The sequence below is a fragment of the Haliaeetus albicilla genome, chromosome 2, assembly GCF_947461875.1.
Source record: "Haliaeetus albicilla chromosome 2, bHalAlb1.1, whole genome shotgun sequence".
Taxonomy (NCBI): domain Eukaryota; kingdom Metazoa; phylum Chordata; class Aves; order Accipitriformes; family Accipitridae; genus Haliaeetus; species Haliaeetus albicilla.
In genome coordinates, this window is record NC_091484.1 from 69,661,723 (window position 1) to 69,676,903 (window position 15,181).

Genomic DNA, 15,181 nt, shown 5'->3' on the forward strand with positions numbered 1-15,181 from the left:
TCCAATATTTTTAGTAAATTCTGTTTTTCTCTGCACCATTTAAAAATGTGTAGAAGTGACTGATAAGAAAAAAGTAAATTGTCCACAACATGTAATCCATCTCTTTATCTCAGTTTATATTTATTCTCTTATAAGTAAGTACTACAAGATTTTAGAAATGGCTACTGTGTTGTTTAAGTTAACTTCACAAAAGGAAAGAATTAGGGTTCTTTATTCCACTTTTATTTGCATTTGCTTGTTTCAGTGTTTCTAAAGCTACTGAACTTACTTGCTAAGCCCAGTTCTGTTTTTATATTTTTTGTACAGTTTAAGGTTTTCTGATATGTTCTTCTAGTATACATATTTGGATATTATGTAATGTACTCTGACTCCTGTATCATGAAAATGTAAACCCACAAATTTTAATATAGTTGTAAGTAATCATATCTGTGAATACTAGACTCTTCTTAAGTACAGTATTACAGGAATATACTAGCCCACAGAATAAACAAAATGAAGGGTCACTTGGGATGATAATGATCATAAATACTTTAGTAATGGTTAAATGAATAAACAGGTGTGGGTTTTTCTTTCATGTTAAGGGTAACTTCTGGTCAATAGCAAAACTACTTCAGACAAAGAATCAAGCCCTAAAATTTCTTCAGAGCATTTTGTCCTTCAGCACTGAATTACCCTCTAACCCCTAGAGGTCCTTCCAAACCAAGGCTGAGGTTGCAGGATCCACTGGGTAACTGTCAACTTTGCCTAGGAAGCTTCTGTGCTGTCTATTCTGTAAATAAATAGAAGACTTCTGTCTCCTGAACTTAGTAAAAATAACATGAAACTAACTTTAATGAAAATATTAGCAGAAAAAGGTGTCTGTTCTACGAAGACAAAACACAAGTGTGCATAAGAATAGATTTTATAAAGAAGTGTATTGAAAATAACACTGATTACCCAAACTTGTACTAATCCAATTTATTTTTATATGTGTGGTTTTTCGTACCCTTTTAAAACCTGTTAACATTAGGTAGCTACAAAAAAAAGAGGAAGCACCTTAGGATTAGATCTTTATAGTCTGGAAAGCAGTTATAGATTCTGTAAATGTTTCCATAAAACTGTTCTGAAAATCATAAGCCACTCATTTTTGCTGTGCCTGACCACCTACTGAGTTTAGTTTAGTGGTTGCAATTTGAATATTTTCCTCAAAACTTTAAGAGTAAATTGTTGGATTTCAGTTTTGGAATCAGTATTGCTCAGATAATCGTGAATATTTTGCAGAGGCCAGCTGCTGTTACTACTGTTGCAAAAGTACAATTTTTGTTAGACTCGGAGAAAATCTCATGTCATTTCCATTTCATAATGGCATTTCAATTTCATATGCATGACTCAAATCAGTTTATGCTTTGAATACAAAACCTAAAGGGGTTTTGATATTCATTGTGTGTTAAAATCTTTTAAAAATATAGGTATAATTTAGGTTTAAATTCTGTTTTGGTCAATCCATACCTTCTTTGCACTCATTTTACTCCTGCCAATCTTGCAAATTTTTTATTAAGTTCAGAGGTTAAAGCTGAAGTTTAATCGAGACCTGGCTAATTATGGTTCACACAGAATAGTAAATAAGAAATAAGATATGTCCATCTTACATAAAAGACATTTACTTTTATGTGCTATCAGACTTGGTATTGCTTTGCCTGTTTCTTTTGCAGCAATACAATATAAAGAGTTTGTTTCTAAATGGTACTATGTAAAATATAGAGTAGTGACAAATATTTTATAGCTATAACTAAGTTAATATTAATCTAAAGTAATTTCCTGGTTTTCAACTACCACAACACAATGCAGAATTTAATTCTTTGTCTTTATGGGGGTCATGTGTATATTTAATAAACATATAATTTCAGAAGACCATTTGAAAATTTTTTTGTTGAGTCACTAGGCGTTATAGAGGTCTTACAGGCAAATTAAGACACTTCTGTTTACACTCATACAGGAAATTTAAGTGGCAGTATGATTGCATCCTCTTTGATGCTGAGTCTGATAAAGTGCTTCATGCTAATCATCTAAAATTTTTGCTTGTTTTTGAAAATCATAACACCTGAATTTAAATAACTTGTTGATGTATTGGATTCAAAATGTAGTAGTGTTTACTTTATTTTGCAATAGTTTGAGAAGCAGGGTTAATTTTTGATTAGTAGAAAATTTTAAAATATTTAAGATTGCTGACCGTTATAATACTAGACCAGTAAAATGGTCTGGAAGAATGAAATATGTTCATTAGCCACAATTTCAAGTGTAGCATAGAGACTAATTAAAAATCTTTGTCGTATGATAAAATAATTTCAATTGTGTATTTGCTTGTACTAAGTTTGAGCAAAATGACCATGGTCAGTATAAGGTAATGTCAAAGTACTCTTGGCTGATTAGCTTCAGTGCTGACTTAGACCTCCATGTAGCTATTTTATGTTCGTCCGTTTGGCAAAAGAATGGCCAGCAGATAGATGCAGTCCTGCTGACACAGCTATTGTGCTGGACTAAAAGTACACAGGATTCTTGTTTTGATTTTAGTCAAACTTAGGGGTCACGCGTATGTACAGAATGCCAGACACATTATTTTAAATAATGTGTTTTTTCTGGAGGAAGACAACCTCTTCTATTCTCCCTGGTGGGTAGAAGCGACAGGAGTCATTTTACATGCAGCCTGCCTGACAATTACTGTCAAGCACAGAGTACATAGCTAGAGGCTAAATTAAAGGCACAGTTACATTAGTGTGGCGTTGTTAGAAAGTTCCTGTAGGATTCCACCTTCTTTTCCTTCATTTAAGAATTCTGAAATCAGATACAAGCAAGACAGGTCCAATTTCAAAAGATTCAGTCAGTGGAGTTTTTCTGAAATCAAATCTAGACAGATTTTTCAAGATGGTACGGAATGATAAAAAAATGAAACAAGTCCAACTTTTTTGTTGGGCGTGTTTCAGCCAACCCAATGCTGTTTGAACCACAACTACTTTCTTTATGCCAAAGTACAAAACACTCTCTTATTATGTAGTCTAATGGCTGAAAAATATTTAAAGTAGTATTTTCAATTCTGTAATATCAACACCTGCCATGCAAGTTTTGTTTATAGATGGCATCAATTTCAGTCTGTTTATGCTGTTTAATCCAATTTATGCGTCTACATACACAGCTGGAGTTATTAGAAAACAGTCCAGCTCCCAACTTGAATAAAGGGGTTTTATGATGCCTTCAAGAATTGACAAGGTGAAGGACCTTTCAACTTTCAATGCTACGAACATAGTGAATATAGCTGGTGTAGTTCCATCTGCTTCAAGAGGTGACACATGGCTTTATAGATAGAGGGCATGACTCTTGGGAAAATGTAAATATAATGGCTCCTGTATTTCTTGCCAGTGCTATAGTATTGGCCATTAGATGCTTTCTAAGGACTGAGGTCATCTCAGTTGCAAGTTGATAATATCTGAAGCACAAGAGAACTGGAGTAAAGGATGTCTCTAGTGGGAATCCTTTATTACCTTCAGGGGATTTCTGGACCATTCACCATTCCCTTTAGCAGATGCTTTTACTACTGACTTTGGAAATTCACTTCTTACACATAAAAATAATCTCAGAAATGCTGTTAGATAAATTTGTGTTGAATTCTGAGACTGCCTTCAAATCCATTTAAGCTGCTGTCCTTCTCTTTGAATGTTTATGAACAATTTTTTAAAAGAACATCCTTCTTTTTTTTTTTCATATGTTATTCCTTTTGTCTGTTTATTTGATGCCTTTGCAAATTGACAGGTCAGATCATAATCTAGCCAGGCCAGTCAAGAGCAGACCCAAAAGGAACAATTTGTCCACTTAACCATGAGCACCAAGGGGTTATGAATTAGATATAAACTAGGACACTGTGGAGGCATTATTACAGACAGATCAGTCAAGAACTTTGTGCAGTATACTTTATTGGTAAAAACAGCAGATAGTATTTTATTCATAGGGAAGGAGGCTGTTAGTCAAAAAATAACTTTCAATGATATGGTTCTTTTTCCCTCTACCTATTTGAGTTTAGATTCACATCTCATGAAATAGAGGGCACAAGTCAAAAAAAGGCAAGTTATGTGGTGAGGTATTAAGAGGAGACATAGCTCTAAGACATTGATTGTAACATAAGAAATGTATTAGAGCAGGGCTTTTAACTCTCAATGTTTTATCAAAACTTTTCCTTAAACAAATGCAAGGTAGAGGTGCTATTAAGAAACAACAAATTTGAAATGGACGTCTTGGTTTTCTTTAACATACTATAAAATCATTCTGCAGTCTTGTCTTCTGCAAGATATCCTTTAAGAGAAATGCACAGGATATTTTGAACAAAAATAACATTTGCAGTTTACTGCAGCTAGAATTGGAGCTGTGCTCATGATGTGCTCTGTGCTCATTTTAGATCCAGTGAGAATGACAGCTCCTTTTAACCAGTGTTTTGCTTTGTACAAATGTAAATTACAACAGAAGAAATGAATTAAAAAGGCTAAGTCTCAAACTCTGGCCACCCAGAAACTTTAATCAGTATAACTATGTGGTTTCGAAGTAAGCTGAATTAACGAACATTGTATTTCATTTTATTTAAATTAGGTTTACTTGAATTACCTTAATTTCTAACTGGCTTATAAAGTACACATCATCTGCGTGCATACATAGCTGTACATATATATTAAAGCCCCTGTCTATTGTGAGAATGGTGCAACACAACATGAAAATCCAGAATTTTTATATATTTCCATGGGAAAACAGATTTAAAGCATAGCTTAATCAGTAGCTTCTGACACCTGACCTTTCAGTAAATTTCCCTTCAGAAATGCCTCCTCCCTCACTTCACTGTAATTTCTCTGTATCAAACACTACTGGGTTCTTTTTCATTAGTCTTTAGTAACTTTGAGGTACATGCTCATTATGTTACACACTGGTATCACTAGGACCATGTGCAATTACCACTAATAATATGATGGCTGCTAATGTACAGACACATCACAAAACTGAGATTTTTGAACAGTAAGCAAAAAATATGTACTTTGTGTGACTAGAATTACAACTCAAATGAATTTCATCTGACTAGATTGCATGATGTCCTCATCTGCATTTAATCCAGCCAGCCTATACCTTCTCTACAGTCAAAGATCAGGTCTTTGAAGCCTGGATGGAAATCATATCATCCTAATTTCTTTGAATTGCTACAAGCGCAGGGAAGCACATGAATCATAGTGTAGAAGGGTCTGTTCTCTTCCACTGACTCCCCCTCTCTCAGGGGACAATGATCTGTTGAGTTGCCTACCTTTTAGAAAGATGATATCGCACTGTTAACATGTATTAAGCTAAATGAGTCTTACCTTATTCATTTCACCTAGTCACCAGTAGTTATTTGAAAGGTTTTAAAAGAATATATTACATTTTTTCTTCATTATATTATTACTGAGAAAACAGGCTTGCATCAGAAATTCCATTATTTTAGATGCCTGTCTTAGGATGACATGAATAGTATTCTGCTACTTCTGTTCATTGGTTATAAAGAGAATCTTGATACCTAGCTCAGATGGACTCATCCTTGCAAAATTCAGTGGCTATTAGTGAGTCTATTTCTTTACTGTACTGTCCTGCACTTTATTCTAACTTGTTTTAAGGAAGTAAACAGGAACTCTGCACTCCTGGGCCTGGAAGGCATTTACAGGAAGGCAAAATTGCTTATCCTAAAATCAACTTTGTAGAGATCTCCAAAAAAATTATCCCACAAAAAAAGGAAAAAATACTCATTTGAATTACATAAATCAGATAAATTTCAGTGTTGTTAATCAGTGTAATGGATTCCAAGAAAAGGGGAAGTAAAAGATATATTTAGTTCAAATTGTTCTTGACATGAAGCAATGCAGAACGTATAAGCAGAATCAAGGCTTTCCCATGGAAACATTGGTCTGACTGCGATTTCCCAGTAATGACTTCTGGTCCAGAATTGTTCCTATAAACATCTTGGTGCATGCCATCTAAAGACTATAGTGACTGTGGATTGTTAGAATCTGTAAATTGGTTGATTCTGTGTTCCTAATTTATGGAAGCATAATAGGTGCTCTGTCTAGGACAGGAATGAGGGGAGGAAAAGAAAGAAGGAGGAGTGCAGTTCATTCTGAAATGAAGATGGGCAAAAATACAGAAAAAGTGAGCAAAGGCAATGCAGACTAAACATAAACAGGTATAAATTTGATTTACTTGGCACCAAACAATTTACGTATTTCCTAAACAAAACTTCCAAGGCAAGACAAAAATTAAGGAGAATTTACAATCTCTCTTTAGATCTGGTATGCTTGGGCCCTTTAAAGGATTATTAACATCATAAAAATACAATAGATAGGTGAAAGAATTATATGATAACACAAGTGGTAACTGTTTTATAAGCAGCAAACTTGTTGAATTGCAAATAATTGCATCAGAAGACAAGGGATTTGTTCTTACCCATTCAGAGTAGAAGCCAAATGTGAAACCTTTCACCTTATCCTTCAGGTTTTCTTATCTGGTGGGCACTGACTTGGCTGTGTTCAGAACATCGGAGCAGGTGCTGGAAGAGATTTATAGGGTCTCTCAGTCATGTCTGTGCCAACACAGTCAACCACACCAAATTCTTCCAAGTTGTTTACATTCACATACTTACCACATATTTTAAAACCCGGAAGGCTGAAATTCAACTTGCAAGTCAAAATTCCTAAAGTTAGATATTTAGTTGAGATGTAGGTGTCTAATCACTAGTGTGTGGAAACAGGGCTTGATGTGATTGCCTAAACATAGGTATCTAGTGCCATTTGACTTGCCACTGCCATTCCAGCAAAGAGGTCCTTTGTCACATCTGCCATGCAGATGTCTTAGATACCCCAGGGCATCTCAAGTAGCACTATATGACTACATTTAGGCAAGTAGGTACAGTTTGTGCATTATTTCAGTGGAACTTCTGTTAACCAAAAGGTGATATCTGATTCTCTATTTGGTTTTCCTTTATGTATTTGAAAGGAGGCAATGAGTATCAATGAGTTGAGGTATTCTATACTGACGAGCAGAATGCACACTGTTGACTGTGATTTAAGACATTTAAGACATTAAATGCAAAGGTGCTGATACAGCTTAACTGAATCATTATATATGATAGTAAGATATGTAGTATGTTTGTGTTTGTGTATGTTGTACAGCTTGGATTAGTCACTCAGAACAATAAGGACATATACCCATAGTACAGTCTTTGAAATCCCCTCCCTGCAGTAGATGCAAAAAACCTTTGGGTGAATTAATAGTAAAGGATGTTTTGACTCATTTTTGAGAATCATAGAATCATAGAATCATTTAGGTTGGGTAAGACCTTTAAGATCGTTGAGTCCAACCATCAACCATGCCCAATAAACCACGTCCTGAAGTGCCTTGTCTATGCATTTTTTAAACACCTCCAGGGATGGTGACACCACCACTTCCGTGGGCAGCCTGTTCCAGTGCCTGACAACCCTTTCAGTAAAGAAATTATTCCTAATATCCAATCTAAAACTAATGTTATCTTCAGTGTCAGGTAGAAGCCAAGGACTTGAGTGATGAGTTCTCAAAAATGTCAAACATGTTCAAGAACACCTACTTTCTACTGTTGCAAGGAAATGTGCAAGTTGCAATTGCTTCTTGTAGTTGCCGGACTCTTTGCTCTCTCATGTAAATACGGGATAAGTAGTCACTAGCAACAGAATTGTATAATCAAAATTTTTAATATCTTTATTGTAAGCTAAATGTATTTTATGAATTCAAATATTTTTAAGGATCCCTGCATCAAAATAACAATGTTTCTAGTACTGTGAGCTTCCTTATAATTCCTGTGTGTCAAGTGTGTAGAGTTCTTTAAAAGATCTGCCAGAAAAGGGTTCAAGGCTGTTGTGGGTTAACCCTGACAGGCAGCTGAGCCCCACACAGACGCTTACTCACTCCCCCACAGTGGGATGGGGGAGGGAATCGGAAGGGTAAAAGTGAGAAAAATCCTGGGTTCAGATAAAGACAGTTCACTAGATAAAGCAAAAGCTGCACACACAAGCAAAGAAAAACAAGGAATTCATTCACCACTTCCCATGGCAGGCAGGTGTTCAGCCATCTCCAGGACAGCAGGGCTCCATCACACGTAACGGGGACTTGGGAAGACATCACTCCTGAACGTCCCCCCTTCCTTCTTCTTCCCCCAGCTTTATATACTGAGCATGACACCATATGGTCTGCGATATCCCTTTGATCAGTGGGGTCAGCTGTCCTGGCTGTGTCCCCTCCCAACTCCTTGTGCCCCCCCAGCCTCCTTGCTGGTGGGGTGGGGTGAGGAGCAGAAAAGGCCTTGGCTCTGGGTGAGCACTGCTCAGCAGTAACGAAAATATCCCTGTATTATTAACACTGTTTTCATCACAAATCCAAACCAGCACCCTACAAGCTGCTGGGAATAAAAGCAACTCTATCCCAGCCAAAACCAGGACAAAGGCCTAGCCCAAATGTCAGCAGTGAGAGAGTCAGCACAAGAGAGTTTTTGAATGAAGCAAGGAGGTGATGGGAAGAAGTTTAATGTCCAACCAGAGGGAACTAATCTTAAGTCTGGAGTATAAAGACCCTGGTTTTCGCTGGGATAGAGTTAATTTTCTTTCTAGCAGCTCGTATAGTGTTATGTTTTGGATTTAGTATGAGAATAATCTTGATAGCACACTGATGTTTTCAGTTGTTGCTAAGCAGTGTTTATAGTAAGTCAAGGATTTTTCAGCTTCTCATGCCCAGCCTGCAAGAAGGCTGGAGGGGCACAAGAAGTTGGGAGGGGACACAGCCAGGACAGCTGACCCAAACTGGCCAAAGGGGTATTCCATAACATGTGACATCATGCCCAGTGTATAAACTGGAGGAGAGTTGGCTGGGGGCAGCAGATTGCTGGTGGGGAACTAACTGGGCAGTGGTCGGCAAGTGGTGAGCAACTGCATTGTGCATCACTTGTTTTGTATATTTCAATCCTTTTATTATTATTGTCATTTTATTTTTGTTGTTATTACCATTATTAGTTTCTTCCTTTCTGTTCTACTAAACCGTTCTTACCTCAACCCACAGGTTTTACTTTTTTCCCATGATTCCCTCCCCCATTCCCACTGGGTTGGGGGGGAGTGAGTGAGCAGCTGCGTGGTGCTTAGTTGCTGGCTGGGGTTAAACCACAACACCATGTTACTTACAGTATAGTATACAGTTGGGTCAGTTTAGTCATCTGTTTAACAGCAAATGCATGAGTTGGCATGTGTCAATCTCGCACGCTTCTTGTCTCAGAGTTATTTCTGCTCCTTAGGCAAACCTGTCTTTGGAGCAGATCTCATAGCACAGTTTGGCTGCTCAGCAGCCGAAAAGGACCTTACAGCTCCATTTTAAGATTTTCTAGCACAATGAGAAAACTGAATAGGAGGGAAGAAGTCATTTCTACTGGGCACTGTGAAGGGCCAGGACACAGTTTACATCAGAAGTCCTGGTTTAAGTGCTTTCCTTTTGAAGGCTATTAATAAATACAAATTACAGGAGGCCATTGGTTACTTTAAAACGTCAGGATTTGTTAAGCTACTTGGTAGTTCCCAGGATAAGAAGATGAGAGTGGTGTAAAGTTGTCCCTGTGTCCACTCTTACCGGGTGTTGTGTGCATGGCTTTAGGATACCTGGTGAGACCCCTGTCTCTGCTCTGCAGTAATGTGATGTTGAACATCACTATTACTATTAAAAGGGTATCTCTGCCTATCAATTTTTTCTGTGAAAGTGAACAAGAAATCTTCTACTCGGTGTTTAAACAGCACAGATTTATTGCCATTGCAACTTCTTTTGCAAATGACATTTATCTCCTGCAAATTTACAATATTTACATGGTGGATGTTAAGAATTTTTGATTTAGAGACCATTCAGGCTTCTATTTGTACACTCAGTAGAAATGTACTCGGTAGAAATGGGGTCTGCAAATGCCAACAAGATGATAACAAATAGAACGTATTGTGGAACTGCTGTGCATCATTTCTAAGCTTTACACTATATTTGCAGCTCCTGATGTGCACAAGCTCGGGAAATAAAATTCCTTTTCTTCCAGAATACTGTTGATGGGGTCATGAGGCTGCCAAATTGTGAAGTCATTTATTGGAGCATCCTTTTTCCTTAATTTTGCAGAGCAGGTCAGGTTGAATGAATGAAGGAGGGTCCCCAAAATATTTGCAGTGGTTTTGGTGCCATGGGCTGTTGTAATTGCTGCTGAGAAACTGTTTATCACTCTATTCCCAGAAAATTGCCTGGAGACGGGCTGATGTTCCTTTCGCTATGACAGAAGCCAAATTAAAGAAGCGTAGGAGTAGTCTGCAGTGCTTGTCTATAGGCATAGTTTTTAGAGCGGTCCAAAAATGAGCCAAACTGGAGAGTATAATTCTGCCATTGTAGCAGGGAATTGAAGGGCAGTTCTTCAGAACTGATTTCGTGTGAAATTATGTTAATTTTGAAAAAATATTTTTAGAATTGTATTTAAAAACAATTTTAGAAACATTGTTCAAGAAACACTGGACTACTTAGAGTCCTATTTAGCAAACACTGGATTCCTGTGGAAAACCAGGATCTTTTGGGGGCATCCCAAGGACAAGCCTTTGTACACTCTGGGTAGCTACACTTGAATTAGTCACTGTGGGGCCTCTTCATTGTCTGTAGAAATATATTCAGTGAAGTCCATGTTGACTGCTTACATAGATATAAGAAGTGCTCCCTAGAAGGCGCTATGAAGAGACCCTACATTGCCTTAGATGTTTATGTTTGCAGTGTAGTCACCTAACACTAGGTGAACTAGAGCCTATGATTTATGCCCACAGAGAGTCCCTAGGAATGCATTGGGGCTCTACAAATATACAGCAGACTCCTCATAGAGAGCAATAAAGTAATACTTTAGGTTTTACCATTTTAACCAGCCAGAGACACCAATTTAAAAAAAAAAAAAAGCCCAATATTTTTTCAGGATTTTAACTGAGCTTTCTTATGGTCATTCTAATGGCACTGGAAACTTCATTAAGTCCATATTTTCCTTCTTTATCTGTGCAGTAAATCAATATTATGTAAAGCAAACAAAACATTACAATGATAGGACTGTTGTTAAAAAGGCCGTCACAGCTTACTTCTCTAATTAAAAAAAAGAGATTTCTGTTTCCTGTGACACCTCGTATACCACTTTTAGCTCCTAAAAAGCATGACAGTTGCTATGAATACACTTAAGATCTATGGCAGTTATGTTTCCCTTATTTTTCCCCTTTAACCATATCTACGATGGTACAGTTGCAAGATTCTTCATTTCGTTTCACATTTCATTTAGTCTTTTCCATATCTGTATAATACATGTTAAGTGAATGTCCAGCTAATGTAATCATGAATCAGGATTGCTAAAGTTACTTCTTTACCTGGCCTTTTAAATGCTATAAAAATAAATATATTAAGTGATTTGCTTTTCCTTTTGCTATCTTAGTTTATTTAAAAGTATTGCTTCCTTGCTACTTTTTACAAACATCATTCGAGAAGGTGAGCGATATAATCATGTGCACTAAATATTGAAATTCTATGTTACACATAGCACATTCTACAGTGCTATTAAAAACTTTAATTTCATAACATAGTAAAAAACTTTACAGTTTTAATATTTTATCTAGCTTGAGTGGAAAATGATGTCAGTCTAATGACTTTGTTGTAGGCATAAATGAAGCAGCAGCTTAATTCTGAGAATATTTAGCATTATTTTTCTTGATGTTGTCGTTCAGAATAGGATTTAATGTAATATGTAGCTGGTAAATTCACAGATAACTGCAGTCAATCAATGGACTGTGCACTCCAGTCTGCTTTTCCTGTGTTGAAAAATTTCCTCTCCAAGTTATAGCAAATAACTTTACTAAAGAAAGAAAGGGTTGTTTGGGTCACAATTTAATAAAGTATTTGAACATGTACATTAGGAAATTAATGAGAGTTAAACATGTCTTTAAAATTAAACTCCTATATAAATGCATTACAAAGTACACTAGAGCAGAAGGACTGAGAGAGATTCTATCTTTCAGACATAATCCATTCTTTCAAACTGTGGCCCATTCTTCACAGTTTGATTGTGTTTATGGAAGTTCATGAATCTGATACTTTCTTTGACCTCATTGACATGGGATAATCAGCTGAAATTGTACCAGCTTGTGTGTTTAAGTTTTGAGTTCCTGAGGCTGAATTTTCTACTGAGGTCAATTGGCTTGAGATGTTGCATTGCAGAAATATGTTGTAATAAAGATATAACATTCTTATCACATACTGTAGAGCAAAGAGTGAAAATAATGCTATTTATTTAGCCTTCAGAGCTATTTAATGGAAAAATTTATCATTTCATAGTCAATTTTATATATCAGTAAGTGGTTTCTGCATATATATTGTTCTGTGCAGGTCAACTTCTATGTAATAGTGAAGGCAATTTATACCCTTGGACACAGCGTATCTCTCATTGCTCTTACTACAGGAAGTATAATTCTTTGCCTTTTCAGGTATGTATTTTTCATAAGTAAGTATGAGTAATGATAAGATGGTTTTAACTGTTGTCTGATTGCTCAGATACTTAGAAAATGCATTGGTTTTACACTTTTCTCAATTAAACAGCTGATAATAATGTAATGCTAACTTCATTTTTGCTAGCACCAGTCATATTAAAAAATTTCAAAGCACTTTATGAATTTACAGACATTACAGCCCATATAAGAAAGAATAGTCATTTAGGAATGGATTATATAAAGCATTTTCTATTTGATTGTTTAAATCACCTTGAATTGCTCTTGAAAATTAGTAGGATGCTGGTCTCAACACTGGACAAGTGGGCAGCCATATTTTGCAGAAGCTTCTGAGTGGTCTCCAGGGGTACTATAATTGAAGGTAATCATTAATTTCTCCAAGTGGGGTTGTCAAGGTATGGATAATTATGCTGAAGGGTAGTGCTGGGTGTGCAATGTTTTTGTTGGGCAGTGTTAGGAAAGGCAGTACAGTCTGTTGTTTTTGCCTAATTTCTGGGAGTTATCTGAGACTGAAAGCAATCTCCAACTGGTAAAAGAAATTGCAAAGTGGTATTATCAGTATCATAGCTTTTCTCAGTCTCTCCACCTTCATGCCTTTATAGTTCACTTCTTCCCGTCGAATAGAATAGCCTTTATATTCTCCATCATAAACTTCACACAACTTTTCCATTCCACTCTGCACCAAGAAAAACAAGAAAATGCATCTCTCAGATTTGGTAGAAAAGAAGTACATGTAATTTGTAGAGGACAGCATGTTGTTTGTCAGAGCCTCATTCCTCTGATGAACTATTCCTATGGCGAGTTCTTAAGCCTTTTAGTCTGCCATCAAATTTTCTGAATATTTAAATATTCAGAGACTATTCAGAGCAGATACATCTCCCATAATTATATTTTGGAATATCTTTGAAGAAAATTAATCAAGTCACTCATGGTTATCTTCTTTCTACCAGCAAATGCTACAGGCAGATTGTGCATTTTCAAAACTGCTAAAACCTAATAACACATTTAAGACAGTGTGTTATAGACATCTGAATGTTGTCCATCACCAGAAGTCAGTTACAACAAACAGATAAAGAATTTCAGAGATGTACACAAAACCTTCAACTTCAGTTTAAATATCCAAGTTGAGAATTCCCCAATCTCTCTGTTGAGTCAGTGGGAGGACCCAGGCTCTTTTTCAGGGGGAACATAAGGTCTTCTAAGTCTCCCCCCAAAGAAGCCTGTTTTTCTGTTATCTACAGGGACCGTAGGGGCCTCCTAACCTAGTGAGTTGAATTAGGAACCCAAATAAGTTGTAAAAATACCCTTTTCAATATATAGTTTCCCAAACACATAGCAAGCAGCCAGTTATTACAGAAGGCTGCAGTTGAAGCAATTGCAAATTACCAATAATAGAAGTGAATGCAAATGGCTGTGTGTGTATGTCTGTTCATCTCTCAGACATGTTGTGGGGCATCCCATACATTATGGTCATTTTTAAGGACAGAGTTTGGAAAATAAGAATGTTTCTGTAAGTTTTAACTTTTCGCTACTCAGCTGGTAACACCTGCTGTCGAAGAAACATAGTTTGCCCTGAAAGGTCCCGGGATTCTTTATAGAGAATGTCAATATACTGTTTATAAAGATCAGTCACTCACCCCTGAAACACATTCACCTTTGAATGTAACCAGCAAACATTCACCTTGCTGTGTTTAAAAGGAGAGCAAAAAACAACTCTTCTAAGTGAAACTAAAGGAGATTTAGTAGTTAAGTAGTGAGTTAAAAATCAGAAGTTACTAACGCAGTAGGGTTGTCAAAATCCTGACTTCATCCAGCAGGATTAGGAATTGAACTCTGGATACTAGTAACATGAGAGATTATTAAAATTGTGCATTGCTGGATTTGTATCTGTAAGCTTCAAATTATACTGCATTTAATCCTGAATATGTGCAGTACTTTTAATGAAAGAAAGCATGGAATAACGTGGAGTTTAATTGAATTGTAGGTAATGTGTTCAAGACAAGGAAGTGGAAATTGTTTTTTAAGTATTATGACTTGACTTCTGCAGTCCATTATATGTTGTTATATACTGTCTGGCAGAACAGATACAGCCTCAGGGCTTTGCAGTTGTTCACAATATCAGCTATAAGCACATGAAAGGCAGAACTGTTGGGTGGGGAAAGGAGAGTTGTTTCTGAAAGTTTCCATGCAGCTGCAATATTCTGTTTTGCATTTCTTCCAAAGAACTGGACTTGATTTTAATCTTTACAGAAACATTATATGGGTCCCCATTATTAATATCTGTAAAGGACACATTTAGAAGCATTGTAAAAGGAAAGGATTTTATATTTGGCTAATCTTTTAATCTCAAAACAAAGACATAAAACATGAATATCTGTAAATACCTTGCCAGACTAAGCTGACAGCATTTTTCAAGTTACTATGGTGCCACTCTCCACATAATACACTGTGTACTTACTATAATTAAAGCTAATTGGTAACTTTCGGGCACAATATTTTCCTGTTGGAGGGTGCCAGTTTGTCAGGCACATTCTTGCTTCTGCAAACTTAATTTATAAACAGCAAAGCTAATAATTTTGATTTAGTCAAAA

The 15,181-nt window shown here is 36.5% G+C and overlaps 1 protein-coding gene across 1 annotated transcript in view; it reads left to right on the forward strand.

Annotated features, from left to right (window-relative positions):
• Positions 1–15,181, forward strand: part of VIPR2 (vasoactive intestinal peptide receptor 2) — a 65,159-nt gene that overhangs the window by 25,608 nt on the left and 24,370 nt on the right. The window contains exon 5 of the mRNA XM_069778174.1: positions 12,472–12,569. Within this exon, the coding sequence (XP_069634275.1) occupies positions 12,472–12,569 (98 nt within the window). The remainder of the gene's footprint in view (positions 1–12,471; positions 12,570–15,181) is intronic.